The 13,157-nt window shown below is 62.0% G+C and overlaps 1 protein-coding gene across 1 annotated transcript in view; it reads right to left on the bottom strand.

The window, feature by feature from the left end:
* Nucleotides 1-134: 134 nt before the first annotated feature.
* CAMSAP1 (calmodulin regulated spectrin associated protein 1) overlaps nucleotides 135-13,157 on the bottom strand; it is a gene marked incomplete at its 5' end in the record, with an annotated part of 31,353 nt that continues 18,330 nt past the window's right edge. The window contains 12 exons of the mRNA XM_081104151.1: nucleotides 135-1,688; nucleotides 2,342-2,460; nucleotides 2,849-2,964; nucleotides 3,872-3,974; nucleotides 4,213-4,421; nucleotides 4,655-4,791; nucleotides 5,161-7,432; nucleotides 8,168-8,252; nucleotides 8,669-8,760; nucleotides 9,117-9,294; nucleotides 10,104-10,200; nucleotides 10,282-10,421. Coding sequence (XP_080960277.1) covers nucleotides 1,386-1,688; nucleotides 2,342-2,460; nucleotides 2,849-2,964; nucleotides 3,872-3,974; nucleotides 4,213-4,421; nucleotides 4,655-4,791; nucleotides 5,161-7,432; nucleotides 8,168-8,252; nucleotides 8,669-8,760; nucleotides 9,117-9,294; nucleotides 10,104-10,200; nucleotides 10,282-10,421 — 3,851 coding nt within the window. The 3' untranslated portion in view covers nucleotides 135-1,385. The remainder of the gene's footprint in view (nucleotides 1,689-2,341; nucleotides 2,461-2,848; nucleotides 2,965-3,871; nucleotides 3,975-4,212; nucleotides 4,422-4,654; nucleotides 4,792-5,160; nucleotides 7,433-8,167; nucleotides 8,253-8,668; nucleotides 8,761-9,116; nucleotides 9,295-10,103; nucleotides 10,201-10,281; nucleotides 10,422-13,157) is intronic.

The raw sequence follows: 13,157 nt of genomic DNA on the forward strand, positions 1-13,157 counted from the left end.
GGTGGGGACGTCCTCCCTGGCCGGGGGGAAGGGGCCGGCTTGGGGACAGAGCAGGTCCCTGGGAAAGGCTGCCGGCCCCGGAGTGGGTGTGGGGACCTGAGAAGGAAGGTGAGCCAGACCGACACACACGTGCGTCATAAAAAGCCAGTTGTCCACTTTATTACAGTTCAGTGCTTTCGTAAAATAAATATCATAGAATATCAAACAGTGAGGGACAGCACGCTGTGCAGGGCGTGTACCAGAGTTCACGGGCCTCCCACCGCACTCGGGCAGAGCCGCCGGGCGGCCGCACGCACGGTGCGACCAGCGGCCCCTGGGAGCTGGGGAGACCGGGGAGAGGAGGGGTCGGGGTCCCTACATCCCTTCAGGGTTCGTACCGTTTCCCCTGCCCCCGCTCCACCTACAACTACGGGACAGTCACAGCATCGGACGTCCTCTCTGCTGACCTTCGCTTTGTTCTGCAGTTGGAGACAGATTCAAGTAACACTCCCAAGAAAACATGTGCAAAACCAACACGCGTGACTCCAGGTCTGCGGCAGCCGGGGCAGCGGGTGTCACGCAGGGGCCGGGAACGTCTGCTCTGAGGCCCGGAGCCTCCCACGTCCTTGGAGCTCTGGGGACGCAGCACGTGGCCGTGTGAAGGTTCTAAGTCGGCGGCCAAACCGAGTGGCCAGTGTGGGCGAGGACGCACGCTCCAGGCGCCGCTCCGCCAGAAGCAGGAGCCGAGACGGACGAGTGGGACAGAAACGCGAAGGGAGCCACTCCAGGGTCACCTCCGCAGAGAAACATGTTGAGTGGCCAAGTGCTTTACCCAAACCGGCCTTTATCCCCGTGGACAAGCCACCAGCGTCCTACCCTCCTCGCCCGACGGCCAGGCCCACGCCCCGCATCCCGCAGCCCTCGGTGCGGCCGAGTGGGAGAAGCGCCCATGGCTGAGCGTCTCGTAAACTTCTGAGCAGCAAGAACGAGCATCGTTTTCAGAAACCTTGGGATTGGACGCACACGTTGGCAGTTGACACCATCAATAAATATCAGTTTCCAAGGGAACGAGACCCCAGACGCGCGTTCCTTTCCCGGAGGCGGTCGAGCTCCCGAGAGAGAACCATCTCGTCCCGAGGTCGCCGCCCGCAGGGGCTGGGCCGAGTGCAGGGGGGTGGGGCGGGGGTGGGGGGCAGAGACAAAGGGAATCGCTGTGGTTTACGCTGATGGACTTCAAGTAACAGGAACCTGCCGCACGCACAGCCACCGACAGCCCTGGGGACAGTGCGACGGCAGCAGCCTGGCCCGGACCGGCGTGCACCCTCCCGCTCCCTTCTGGGACTCTGCACTCCGTACCCGACGGGCGAGAATGAGGATGGGTGTGGGCACCGCTCGGCCTGTCCGCCTCACTTGCGCGCCTGGGTCTTCTTGGGCGCGGCCGGCCGCTTGGGCTGCCACAGGTGGTTGTGGATGGTGAGCGCGTCCACGCTGACCGACATGGTCTTGGCTGGGATCAGGTTGAACTGCTTGCGGTCCGAGCTGTACTTGTACAGCTTGTCGATCATCTTCTTGGAGATGCTCCTGGGCCCGGTGCCTGTGAGCTTGCAGATCTCCTCGGAGTCGGGGTAGTAGCAGTACAGCGCCCGGAACTGGCAGCCGGCGTCACGGAACAGGATGATGTAGTGGTTGGCCTCGCACTTCTCCAGCTCCTGCATCTCGGGGGGGTTGGGGGGGGGGCTCAAAGGGGTGCCCACTGTGAGCTCCCACGAGAGCCCGGCCGGAAGCTCGCCGACGCCCACCACAGCCCCGTTCCCAACTGCCCCAGCCTTCCTGCTCACTGAGCGCGGCACCTCGCTGAAGGGCCGGGACAGCGCCCCTGCAAGGTGGGAGCGGTGTGGCCCTGGGAGGTAAAGCTACCGGCACCCGAACAACGACTCACATCCCCCAACTTCCCTCCTCCAGGCCCCAGGCTCCAAACGGAGCCCCTGCCAGTTCCCCACCTCACCCCCAGCCTGGGAGCCTCCCTGCTCCTGCAGCCCCAGCCCCGCCCGACGCCTGCTCAGGAGCCATCCTTGCCACTCTGCTGTCTCCACTCCAAACCACCACCCCTTTCCCACCCCACCCTGGCCACCCACCCCCACCCCGGCTCATCCCGGGGCAGCCCCTCCCATTTCTGTCCGGCTTTTGTGCTTCCCCAAGGCCGCCGGGCGAGGGTGGCACAAGTAGGCCCGGGCACCGCGCTCATGCATTCAAACCCACACGAGCAACGGACACGTGTCCGTCACCAGGATGCCTCCCTCAGGAAGCACCTCGCGGCTCAGACACCTGGTTTCCATGGGACCTGGGGACACGCGACGCTCACCTCCAGGATGGAGTTCTTGTGCGGCTCGTTCACCTTCCCGGCGAGGCAGCAATGGGAGACGGCGTTGTGGATGATGGGCTTGTTGGACTTGCTGCTGGGCTCCTTGAAGAGCTTGGGACCTAGGAGAACGGCCAAGACGGCGCGTGAGCGTCCTGGGCGCGGAGCAGCGCGAGGCCCGTTAGATGCTCGAGATATTTTGGAAGTGGTTTGTTTGAAAGAATTCTGAGTTAAAACTTTTAAATAAATGAAGGAAAAGACCACTGTTGATCATTAATCCCCTTCCTCACGTCAGTTTCTTTGATGTAAAAACGAGACAAAGCCAGGAATTAACTTTAAAATCTAAGGTTCCAAAGGCTTAGGACACGCCTGGGCCCGGGCTGTGCACGCTGACAGGCCTGTCACCGCCCCCCAGGCCGCTGGAGTGACAGGCAGCGCAGTTCTCAGATGGGGATGCGCCCGCCACCCCGAGAGGGTGTGCCATGACCTAAGGGGCGGGCGAGGCGTCACCTGTGTACTCGGCCACGGAGGCGAGGGAGGACGCGGCGGACGCCGTCTCCCAGTCCCGGTCGGTGCTCCTGCTGGGGTTGCGGCTCAGTATGGGCAAGGCTTCCAGGGACTCAACCCTGAGGAAAGGGACAGGGCACAAGGGATGGTCACGTGCGTCCTCTCCCACCCTGACCGTCGGCAGTGGGAGGGGACACCACGACCGACTGAGCGGTCTGCTCCCCACAATCATGAACCTGGTGAAGACGCAGAAACCAGCCCCTCCAACACGCGTGACAGAGCGGACAGGCTGCAGGGAGCCGCCTCCACAGAGGCAGTCCCTCTGGCAGCCCGGGCGGAGGCAGCCTCGGCCTGCAGCAGGGGAGGCTGGGCCCTGCAGCCGCCACACAAAGGCCAAGACCCTGGAAGGAGGGCAGGCACAGGCCTGCACTGACCACAGCAGTGCCTCCGTGCTGAGCAGAGGGAGCCGGCGGCTGGAGCTGGGATCCAGCTCAGGTAACCCATTCCCGGATGAACACCCAACCAGAACCCAGTCCAAGAGGAATCCTCCCCAAAGCTCAGGCAACAAGAGACCACCGGACATGGCAGAGGGGGACAGGCCTGGCCAGGGGGCGCAGGGAAGGACAGGTGGGGGAACCTGCGACCAGCAGGCCCCAGCTTCTCCTCTCCAATCACTCGTCAATCACAGGGGACTCTCGGGGCCGTGAACAGCCCCCTCGTCAAAGTGTCTGCGGCTCTGAGGACACACCCTCCCCACGCTGTTCACACCCAAGGGCACAGCCTGAACCTACGCACGGGAACCCGCACTGAGGGGCGCTCAGCAAGCACCGGCCGCGCACCCGTGTCCAGGTCGAGAAAGAGAGGGCTGAGGGGGCTGTGGACAGACACCCGGCACACGGGGCTGCGGGGACCATCGACGGCGGACACGGCTCAGGACCCCGTCCAATGCCCGACACCTGACCGTGGCTGTGGGGCCGACGGTGCTGGCTCACGCATGGCGGCCGGAGAGCACCCTCCTGTCCTTACCGCGGGGCGGGCGTGCCCCCCGAGTGGACGCTCTCGGGCTCGGTCGTTGCCGCGGAGGCCAAGGACAGGCTGGAGCCCGACTGGGCCCGGCTCAGGTTCTCCGCTGCCAGAGACAGAAATGCTCTCGTAAGACGTGGGTTCGTCCCGCCAGGTTTGTGCAGCAGAAACAAAGGGACCAGCACCCCCCACCCCCCACCCCCCGACCCAGTGCCATCCTGAGCTCTGAAGCCAAATCTCCTGGCCCAGGGAAGCCGCCTGCACGTCATCCCACTCCCCTACAGTGTAGCGCCCCGGCGTAGGGACTGGGCGCTGCCCGCCCGCCCGCCCGCCCGCCCACTTACGGGTGGAGGAGCACTTGGTTCCTGAGTCGCCGCGCGGCTCCTCCCGGTGGACGGACTTTGGCCGGGGCTTTCTTGGCTTTGCCTTCTGGGTGCCCAGTCCCTGCTCCTCCAGAATCTGCTGCTGTTTCCTCCGCAGGTATTCCTGCTTGATGAGCTCTCGCCGCGCCTTCTCCTCCTCCTTCCGTATCCGATCTTCCTCGGCTTTGCGCCTGACAAACGCCCAGACAGTCCTGGTGAGAGGCACGGCCTCCCGCAGCGGTGCCCGGGGACCAAGGGCCAGCGCCACCCGGCCCAGCGGCACGTGCCGTGTCACCAGGCGGCGGGATAAAGGCACACGGCTCCCCGGGCCGGGGGAGAGACCCGGGCGGAGCAGGATCAGGAGAACGCGACAGGAGCCTGGCCCTGCCCATCCTGCCGCACCCCCCGCCCCCAGCCAGGCTACCTGGCCTCGTCCCTCTTGAGCTCAACTTCCGCCTCCAGCTGCTGCTTCCGCACGCGGGCCTCCTCAGCCTTGCGCTGCTGCTTCAGGAGGAAGGCCGCCCGCTTCTTGGCGAGCTCATCCTCCGCCTTCTGTTCATCCTGCAGGACAGATACAGTGCAGTGGTGCCACCATCCCCAGACGCCCACCCCCGCCCCTGGGGCCCCTACAGCTGACCCAGGGGCCCCCACATCTGCCCAGCAGTCTGCAGCCCAGGCTGAGACTCAACACAGTCCAGACTTGCGCTTCCTCCTTCTACCTGACGAACCAGCCCACCTTTAGGCCAGAAACACAAATGGAAAAGGCGCTCACAAAGCTGTCGACTCCCCCGTCCAGCCCCGTGTCCACAACAGCTCGCCCCCCAGTCTGTGTCTGCGGCCCGGCCCCGAGTGACGGTCTTGGTGGCACCCTCACCGCTAAGGTGCAGTGGGGTCACCTGGCCACGCCGGACACGGCTGCCAGCTGCTCACCTTGAAGAAGAAGCCGACACCCGACTTCTGGTCGCCGTCCGTGCTGAGGTCCACAGAGCTCTCGGGGCCCGTCGGCCCGTCCTCGTCGGGGGCCTTCAGGTCCGACAGGTCCACCTCGATGAGGCTGGCCTTGCTCCGCGGGGGCCCGTCCACGGGGACGCCCTCCTTTCCCGAGACAGCGGGGGCCCCGAGCCCCGCCTCTTTCAGGCCCAGGCCCAGAGCTTCTTTGAGGCTCATCTGCTCCGACAGGATGTTGGCGTCTTTGGGCGAGGGCAAGGTGAGTGCCCGCTGGTTGCTGGCATCGTGGAGCCGGTAGCTGTCGAAGAAGCCCTTCTCGGGGGGGTCACTCCCGGGGTCTGCCGCCCCGTCCCAGCCCGGGTCGGGGGGCGTCCGCGGCGGGAAGGGCCGCAGGTGCGGGAGGGCCTCCACGCTGGGCGTCGGGGTCTTACTTCGGGAGCCCTGCTGCCTGTCTCTCGCCACCTTGAGCTCAGCGGGTCTCCCCGACCGGGAATTCCGACCCTGCCCCAGACGGGGAGGCCTGCGGTGCCCCGTCACTCCCGTTGGAGACAGGGGCTCCACAAAGTGGATGGACGCCTTGACTTTCGGGTCCGCGGCGTTGTTCCGGGCCCCAGGGGCGGGGGGCACTGGGGACTTCATGAGCAGCTGCTCCTGCTGCTGGGAGATCCTCAGGATGGCCTGCTGCAGCGTGCTGATGGTCTCGTTGAGCTTCTCGATGGAGAGGTCCCCCTCGCCCGTGTCCAGCCCGTCCCCGGCCACCTCCAGGAGGGCCGCAGACAGCGCCGTGCTCTTCTGCGGCTCAGGCAGCGCGGCCGGGCCCTCTCTGCCCGCATCTCCCCGGCCCTGCTCCCGAGCCAGGAATTCCTCGGTTTTGGACACAGCACCGCCGAAGTCCTCCTCGGGCTCCGGCTGCAGGGGCTGGGGACCGGCCTCGGCCTTGCCCTTCTTGACCACGTGCAGGAAGGCGGCCTTGCCCAGCTTCAGGCGCTGCCGGGCGGACAGCGCCTCCATCTTCTTCTTCTGGGCCTCGATGGCCCTCCGCTTCTCCTCCAGCTGCATGTGCAGCTGCACCAGCTCCGAGGCCAGGAGGCTGGCGTGGTCCCTGCCCTGCCGGCCGGGGCTCTGCTCCCTCTTCTGCTTCCAGGTGGTCAGCGGGGCCGGGCAGCTCTCCGAGGCGTCCGGCGTGGTCTTCTGGGAGCTGCTCGTGCTGGACTTGGTCTCGCAGCTGTTGAGCCTCTGGAGCTTCCTCTCCGCGAAGCTGGTCATCCTGGCGCTCCCGCTGGCCGCGGAGGCGCCGCTGAGCTGGGAGGCGGCGCTCAGGCAGGGGCTGGAGCGGCCGCTGGCGCCGTCCTTGTCCTCGTGCTCCTTCACCTGCATGTCCTCCTGCAGCTTGGCCGACTCCTCCTCGCCCGCGTACCGCCCCATCGGCACGGGCAGGTCCTCCCCGAGGAAGTCGTGCTCGGCCTCCTCCAGGTCCGCGACGTCCGAGTCCGAGTCCTGCCTCAGGACGGCCCACGGTTCCGGGTCGCGGGCGAGCGGGCTTCTTGCCCGGCCACCGTGCGGCCTGCCCTCCGGGGCCTCGTCGGCTCTGGCCACGTGAAGAAAGAAGCCGTCGGGGGACTGTCCCTGAGATGAAGGATGGAAGCTGCCGCTGGCCAGAGGCTCCTCGCGGGCTTCCCCGGCCGGCAGCCCCACCTCAGCACACAGCTCCGCGGAGGAAATCGGGGTGAAAGTCCTATTCAGGTCCCGAGTGCCGCAGCTGCCAGGCGCCTTCCTCCGCCCCAGAGGCAGGCCCTCGCTGGGCCTCCTGGCTGCGCAGCCCCTCAGCCGCCCTTCCCCGCACTCGTCCTCCTTGCTGACCGCCTGCTTCTCCTTGGCGGGCCGCAGCACGGCCGGCATCAGCGGCTCCAGGAAGAAGCTGTCGGGCTTGCTCTCTAGGGGGCCCGCCGGTCTCTGGGGAGACCTGGCACTTGTCGTGGGGCCCAGGTCACTGCCGTGGGGAGCTCCGTTGGTCCTAACGATGGCCATGAGCTCCTCGTCCTCGTCCTCGATGTCGACATTGTTCAGGAGGCTTTTCCCGCTGGCCCTCAGGGCGGGGGTTTGTGGCTGGTTCTGCGGGGTCAGGGGGAGGATGTTGGAGGCCAGGCTGTCCTTGCTGATGGAGCGGGCCAAGCTGACACTGTCGCCAGAGCCGGGGTCCGCGTCGCAGCTCGCAGTGTGGTGCAGCACGAAAGGCGCTGGCTGGGACGCGGGCCTGCAGCGGGAGGGCCACTGTCAGCCGGAGGGACTCGGCAGTGAGCCAGCAGCTCGGCTGGGAGCCCCGGCTACGCAGCTAGACCCCCTGCCCTGAGCAGAGGGCAGAGCTGGCTTCAGGGAGCGACTCAAACACTTCGCTCCCAGGACCTCTTTACACCCTTAAAAATGACTGAGGACCCCAAAGAGCTTTTACTTGTTATGTTTATCCTTACTAATCAATGTTTATCATACTGGAAATTAAAGCTAAAACATTTCTGATTAAAAGTTGCAATAAAAAACCTATTAATGAAAAAGGACCACATCTTCTAAAATCCAGGAGTTACAGTGTGAAGAGCAGTGCGGCCTCACTTCTGCAAGTCCCGGCGGGTCCTCACACCTGGCTCTGACTCATCACCCGCCAGGGTGCCCTTGCCGCTGCCCACGAATGCCCTCCAGGCTTCAGTGCTCCTGGGGTCTGGGGGTCCAGGCCACAGCAGGAGACGGCTGTTAGTCTAAAGCAGTGGTCGGCAAATTGCGGCTCGCGAGCCACGTGTGGCTCTTTGGCCCCTTGAGTGTGGCTCTTCCTAAGCCTTAGGAGCACCCTAATTAAGTTAATAACAATGTACCTACCTATATAGTTTAAGTTTAAAAAATTTGACTCTCAAAAGAAATTTCAATCGTCGTACTGTTGATATTTGGCTCTGCTGACTGAGTTTGCCGACCACTGGTCTAAGGAACAGTTTACACGGATCACCTGTGTTTTTTTTCTGGCCACGCTACCGCTGCTCCCCGTGGCTGCCCATCCATGCGGGTCAAGGAGTTGGACCGGTGTCGCTCATCTGCAGGCGGAAGAGGCAGGGATGTGATCAGCAGGAGGAAGCCAAGGTTATGTCCTTTGAAACTCGTCAGCACGGAAATGCATCACTGAGAGCAGAGCATCACACAGGTCACTTCCAACAGTCCCCACGGTGAGGAACGTGAACTCAGTAGTGATCCCTCCGCGTCAGGACACAACATGGCCCGACCTCTAAGTCACCGTGAGTGCACTCGGTTCTCGCTCAGGCATGCACAGCGACTCTGCGCACCACACACAGTGCACAGGTTAATGGTGTTTCCACTCTGAGGACAACAGACTCCATGGCACACGGGTCCAGCTGGGCTCTCTCCTGCCCAGTCCTCACTAACTCCCTGACTGCTGCGCCCCAGGGACTGCTGTGCCAGTGGCTGTGAGGAGAGGAGGAAGGGCCGCTCTTACCCGGCGGGTCCTCCCCCGGTGCCGCCCTCTGCTGCCGCTGCCGCAGGGGCAGTAAGGGATGCGACGGGCTGGAGGCAGAGGCCCCTCTCCCGCTGTCAGGAGAGAAATCGGTGGGTCAGCAGCCTTCACGGTCAAAAGCAAATGCAAAAGAAACCAGAGACCACCGCCAATTCACACCACAGGTAAGAATTTCACTGATTCTTCGAGAAAAATTATTAAAAAATAAACCAAAAGGGTACCAAGAACTTCGAATTTGGAATAAGTAACCCAAAACTGCAGGTGGGGACAGACTGGCTTCTGGTCACCGTCTGTGATAAAAATGTGAGTTTCCAATTCTAACAGCAAAATTCAAGAGTGCATCCCGCCTCCCTCCTGCCTCTGGGAGGAAGTGTAACAAGAACAGGGACAGAGCACTGTGACTCAACTCTGAAAGCGACAGACAACTCACAGAGGGTCAGGCTCCTCGGGGTGCAGGTGCTGGCGGGGGCCGCCCTCGGCTGGTGGCTGAGCGGGGGCTGGCGGCTCGGCCGGGCTCGCTGCCGCAGGGCCACCCAGGAAGCTGCGCTTGGTGGCGTTGGAGATAGGGACGGGCGGCCGGCTGCTTTTTTGGTGTGACACTGTTTTTGCTGAAGAAATAGAAATTTTACAGAAACGTCCATATGATTCAGAGTTTCTTAAGTCAGCAAGAAGCATCTAAAAAACCCTGCCGCTTCTATAAACACCAAAAATAACATCGCTTTTACTGGAAACCAAGCTTCTCCAAAAAAAAACTGGCTGTGATGCAGTGCTGAGGCCTGAGCTGGGACAGGGTCCCTCCTCGGGTCTGGCGCGGCCTCAGCGGGTTTGCTGGGACCACGGAGGAGGTGAGCGCCTTCCGTGAGCAACGGGCACGTGGAGTCCACGGTCATGGAGGGCCCAGTCGGACCGAGTTATGGGCTCCTTCGCTCACGCTGCAGTGGCTTCCTGTACAGCCAGGGGCCGGTGACCTGCTGTCGGCGTGAAGTATCTGCTGTGAGGGCAGGTGATTTCTTTTTCTTATTTTTTATCATCTTTCCGTGAAAAAAGGCCTATTTATTGTGGCTGCTTTACCTACGTTCCCCTGGGCCGATCTCTTGACAGTCTTAGGGAAACCACAGGAAGGAACGCTCTCGCCCGCATCACCTCCTGGAAGCTGAGTCTCCAGGCCGCAGGCCCTGACTCTGGGGAACATGGGTGCGTCCCGACCCTGCAGGGGGGAGCAGCCAGCACACTCAGCCCAGCGGCCCCGCCTCCCAAACGCTCAGCAGGCCCCGGGGCCCCTCAGACAGGCTGGGCTCTCCCCCAGATGCAGCCGTTCACGCCCGGCACCGTCGCTGCCCAGGAGCCAGGGAGCGCTCGGGAGCGTCCGAGGAGGAAGCTCACGGGAAGCCGCCGCCAGCCGCCGCGTCCCACTCACCGTCCTTCAGCTCCTGGACGTCCCTGGGCTGAACAAAGTCGGGCCTGACGTTCTCAAACCACCAGAAGAGCTCGGCAATGAAGACCATCACGTTCGGCTGCGAGAAAAACAGAACCCAAGGCGTGATGAGCAGCTGTGCACGCGGAGCTTTAGCCGTGTGCTCCGTAGTCATGGTTACCTTCAGCACCAGGGGCGCGTACAGCATGTCTTCCAAGGTGAGGTAAAAGCATCTGTTCAGGTATTCGTTCGAGAATTCCCTCAGAAGCCGGATGTTATACAGACTGTCAGCCATAGACGTGACCTCCTTCAAGCACACGTCTAACAGAGAAACAGAAAGGACGTTGCTAGGACGACATCTGCTTCACAGCGTCGGGAGGCAGCGTGGTGTTTAGGTCAGTGACTGACCACAGACAGGAACCACTCGGCTGGAAGACCTGAGGAATCTCAGGATCGGAACCCAACTGTCCATCTCTAAAAAGAGCCACAGAAATCACTTGAAATCTTAAGCCTGGGCTTCCAGGATGGACAGGAACCACCCCCTTCAGTTTATGAAAGGACGCACAGAAAGCTGGTGCGTGTTTGACCATCGGGCACCCTGCGTGATTACCTACGTGTGGGGGAGGGGCGTAAACTGAGAAATGCCAGGCGTGCCCACGGAACAGCACGGGGGAGCTGGTCACAGCACTGGGACAGGCTGCCAGCACCCTCCCTTGGCCCCCGGGGTGGGAGTGCTCTTTGGGGGGCCCTCAGGCAGGAACCACTAGGACAGCTAAAACAGCTCAAGACTAAGTCAGAAGCCGCTGCAGCGACAATTTACGTGAACTCTGCCCGTAAATAGGGAGGGAGGGGGGAGGCAGGTGGCAGAGGGACCGGAGGAAGTAAACGCAGGAACTGGAAGGTGCGCAGGTGAGACGGGAGCGACCAGACTCCGGGGCTTGGGTTCCTGGCGACACCCTGCACTGGGCGCTCCCAGGGGAGCCAGTCACAAGCTGAGTAACAAACAGTGCACATGTCTAGTGCTAAGAGATGTTCCTTTTAAAAAACTCTGGTCGTGAAATATTACAGCCATGTGCGACCAGCCCCCAGAGGCCTGTGCCGGGTGGAACCAATGTCACCGTCAAATCGCGTGTGATTCAGACCCTGCTCTGTCAAAGCCCAGCTCCCTAGGCAGCCGCCCTCGCCCGCCCCCAAGTTGCGTGGCCCCTCCCATTCGCTGTGTCGTAAACCGTGTGTCCGGAACAGCAGGCTGCTGGCCGCTCGCTTACACTGACACTCCTGGTGGCATGTGCCTGCACTGTGCAGCCTGTTTGTTCCCTCAACTCAGTATTGTTTCCCCCCAGATCTGGTCGATGGGATGGACTCAGGCATTCGCTTGAACAGCTAGCGTACTGCAGTTCTCACTGTCACAGAAATGCCATGAAAACCAATCGGTGTGTTCTCTGCACCTGCATGCCGAGGTTGCCCAGCCAACCGCCCCACCTCCACCCGGGGGTGTGAGATGTGTGTTGCTGGGTCTGCGTGCTGACTTCCTCCCGTGAAAAGCCTGCTCTCCCTGCAGCTCTGATTGTCTGCCTTTTTCTTATTGATCTGTAGGAGTTCTTTATGTGTCACTAGTGTCCCAATCCACAGATTCGTGCACATGAAAGGAAATTAATTAGAAGAAATATTTTAATATCGCTATCCACCCTTTCTCTATAATAGAAGTCCCAACCAAATTCACGATCGACAATGAGGGCTTTATATGTATTGCGCACGTGTGAGTCAACTTAGCCTTTTATGTATCTACTAGGGGCCTGGTGCACGAAATTCGTGCACTGGGTGTGTGTGGGGGGCGGGGGGGGTGGTGTCCCTCAGCCCAGCCTGCCCCCTCTCACATACTGGGAGCCCTCAGGCGTTGACCCCCATCAACCTCCAATCACAGGATCGGCCCCTTGAACAGGCCTGACGCCTCTGGCCTAGGCGTCCGGCCCGGGCAGCAGGGACCTGCAGTGGCAGCGGGGGCGGGGGCGGGGGGGGGGGCGCGATCACGTGGCCTCTGGCTGAGGCGTCCAGCCCGGGCAGCGGGGACCCACAGCTGCAGCGGCCCCACTATCGTGGGCTTCGCTTTAGGCCAAGGCAAGGGACCCCTAGCTCCTGGGACTGCCAGCTTCGACTGTGCCCAGCTCCCATTGCTGGCTCCACCCCTACTTCCTGCTATCACTGGCCAGGATGGAAAAGGCACCTGATTCTCCGATCATGGCTGGGGGGCAGGGCAAAGGCAGCCCCAGGGCCGCCTTTGCCCTGCCCCTCAGCTCTTAGCTCCCCCCTGGGTTTCCGATCACTGTCAGTGGCAGGGGGCTTCTTCCTGCTTTCCCTTTCGCCTCCCTGCATTGTGCCTACATATGCAAATTAACCGCCATCTTGTTGGCAGTTAACTGCCAATCTTAGTTGGCAGTTAACTGCCAATCTTAGTTGGCAGTTAATTTGCATATAGCCCTGATTAGCCAATGAAAAGGGTAGCTCGTACGCCAATTACCATTTTTCTCTTTTATTAGTGTAGATATAATTAAAGGGTAATATGCAAATTGACCCTAACAGCAGAACGACTGGGAATGACTGGTCACTATGACACACACTGACCATCAGGGGGAGCTCTGCTCAGCCACAAGCCAGGCTGCCGGCTGCCAGTACAGCATGGTGGCGGGAGCCTCTCCTGCCTCCTCAGCAGCGCTAAGGATGTCCGACTGCAGCTTAGGCCTGCTCCCCGCTGGCAACTGGACATCCCCTGAGGGCTCCCGGGCTGCCAGAGGGACGTCTGACTGCCATCTTAGGCCCAATCCCCCGGGAGCGGGCCTAAGCCAGCAGGTGGACATCCTCTGAGGGGTCCCAGACTGCGAGAGGGCATAGGCTGGTCTGAGGGACACCCCCTCCCCAAGTGCCCAAAGTTTTGTGCACCGGGCCTCTAGTATAGAATAAACTTGCTTAATTAGACCCGCTTTCTGATTTAGCTAAACTTTCTGCAGCCCAGTGAAGCACCCTAACTTCTCTTTCAGGTAATTGTAAGCAACACAGCAG

Source organism: Myotis nattereri (genome assembly GCF_964212035.1).
Source record: "Myotis nattereri genome assembly, chromosome: 12".
NCBI lineage: Eukaryota > Metazoa > Chordata > Mammalia > Chiroptera > Vespertilionidae > Myotis > Myotis nattereri.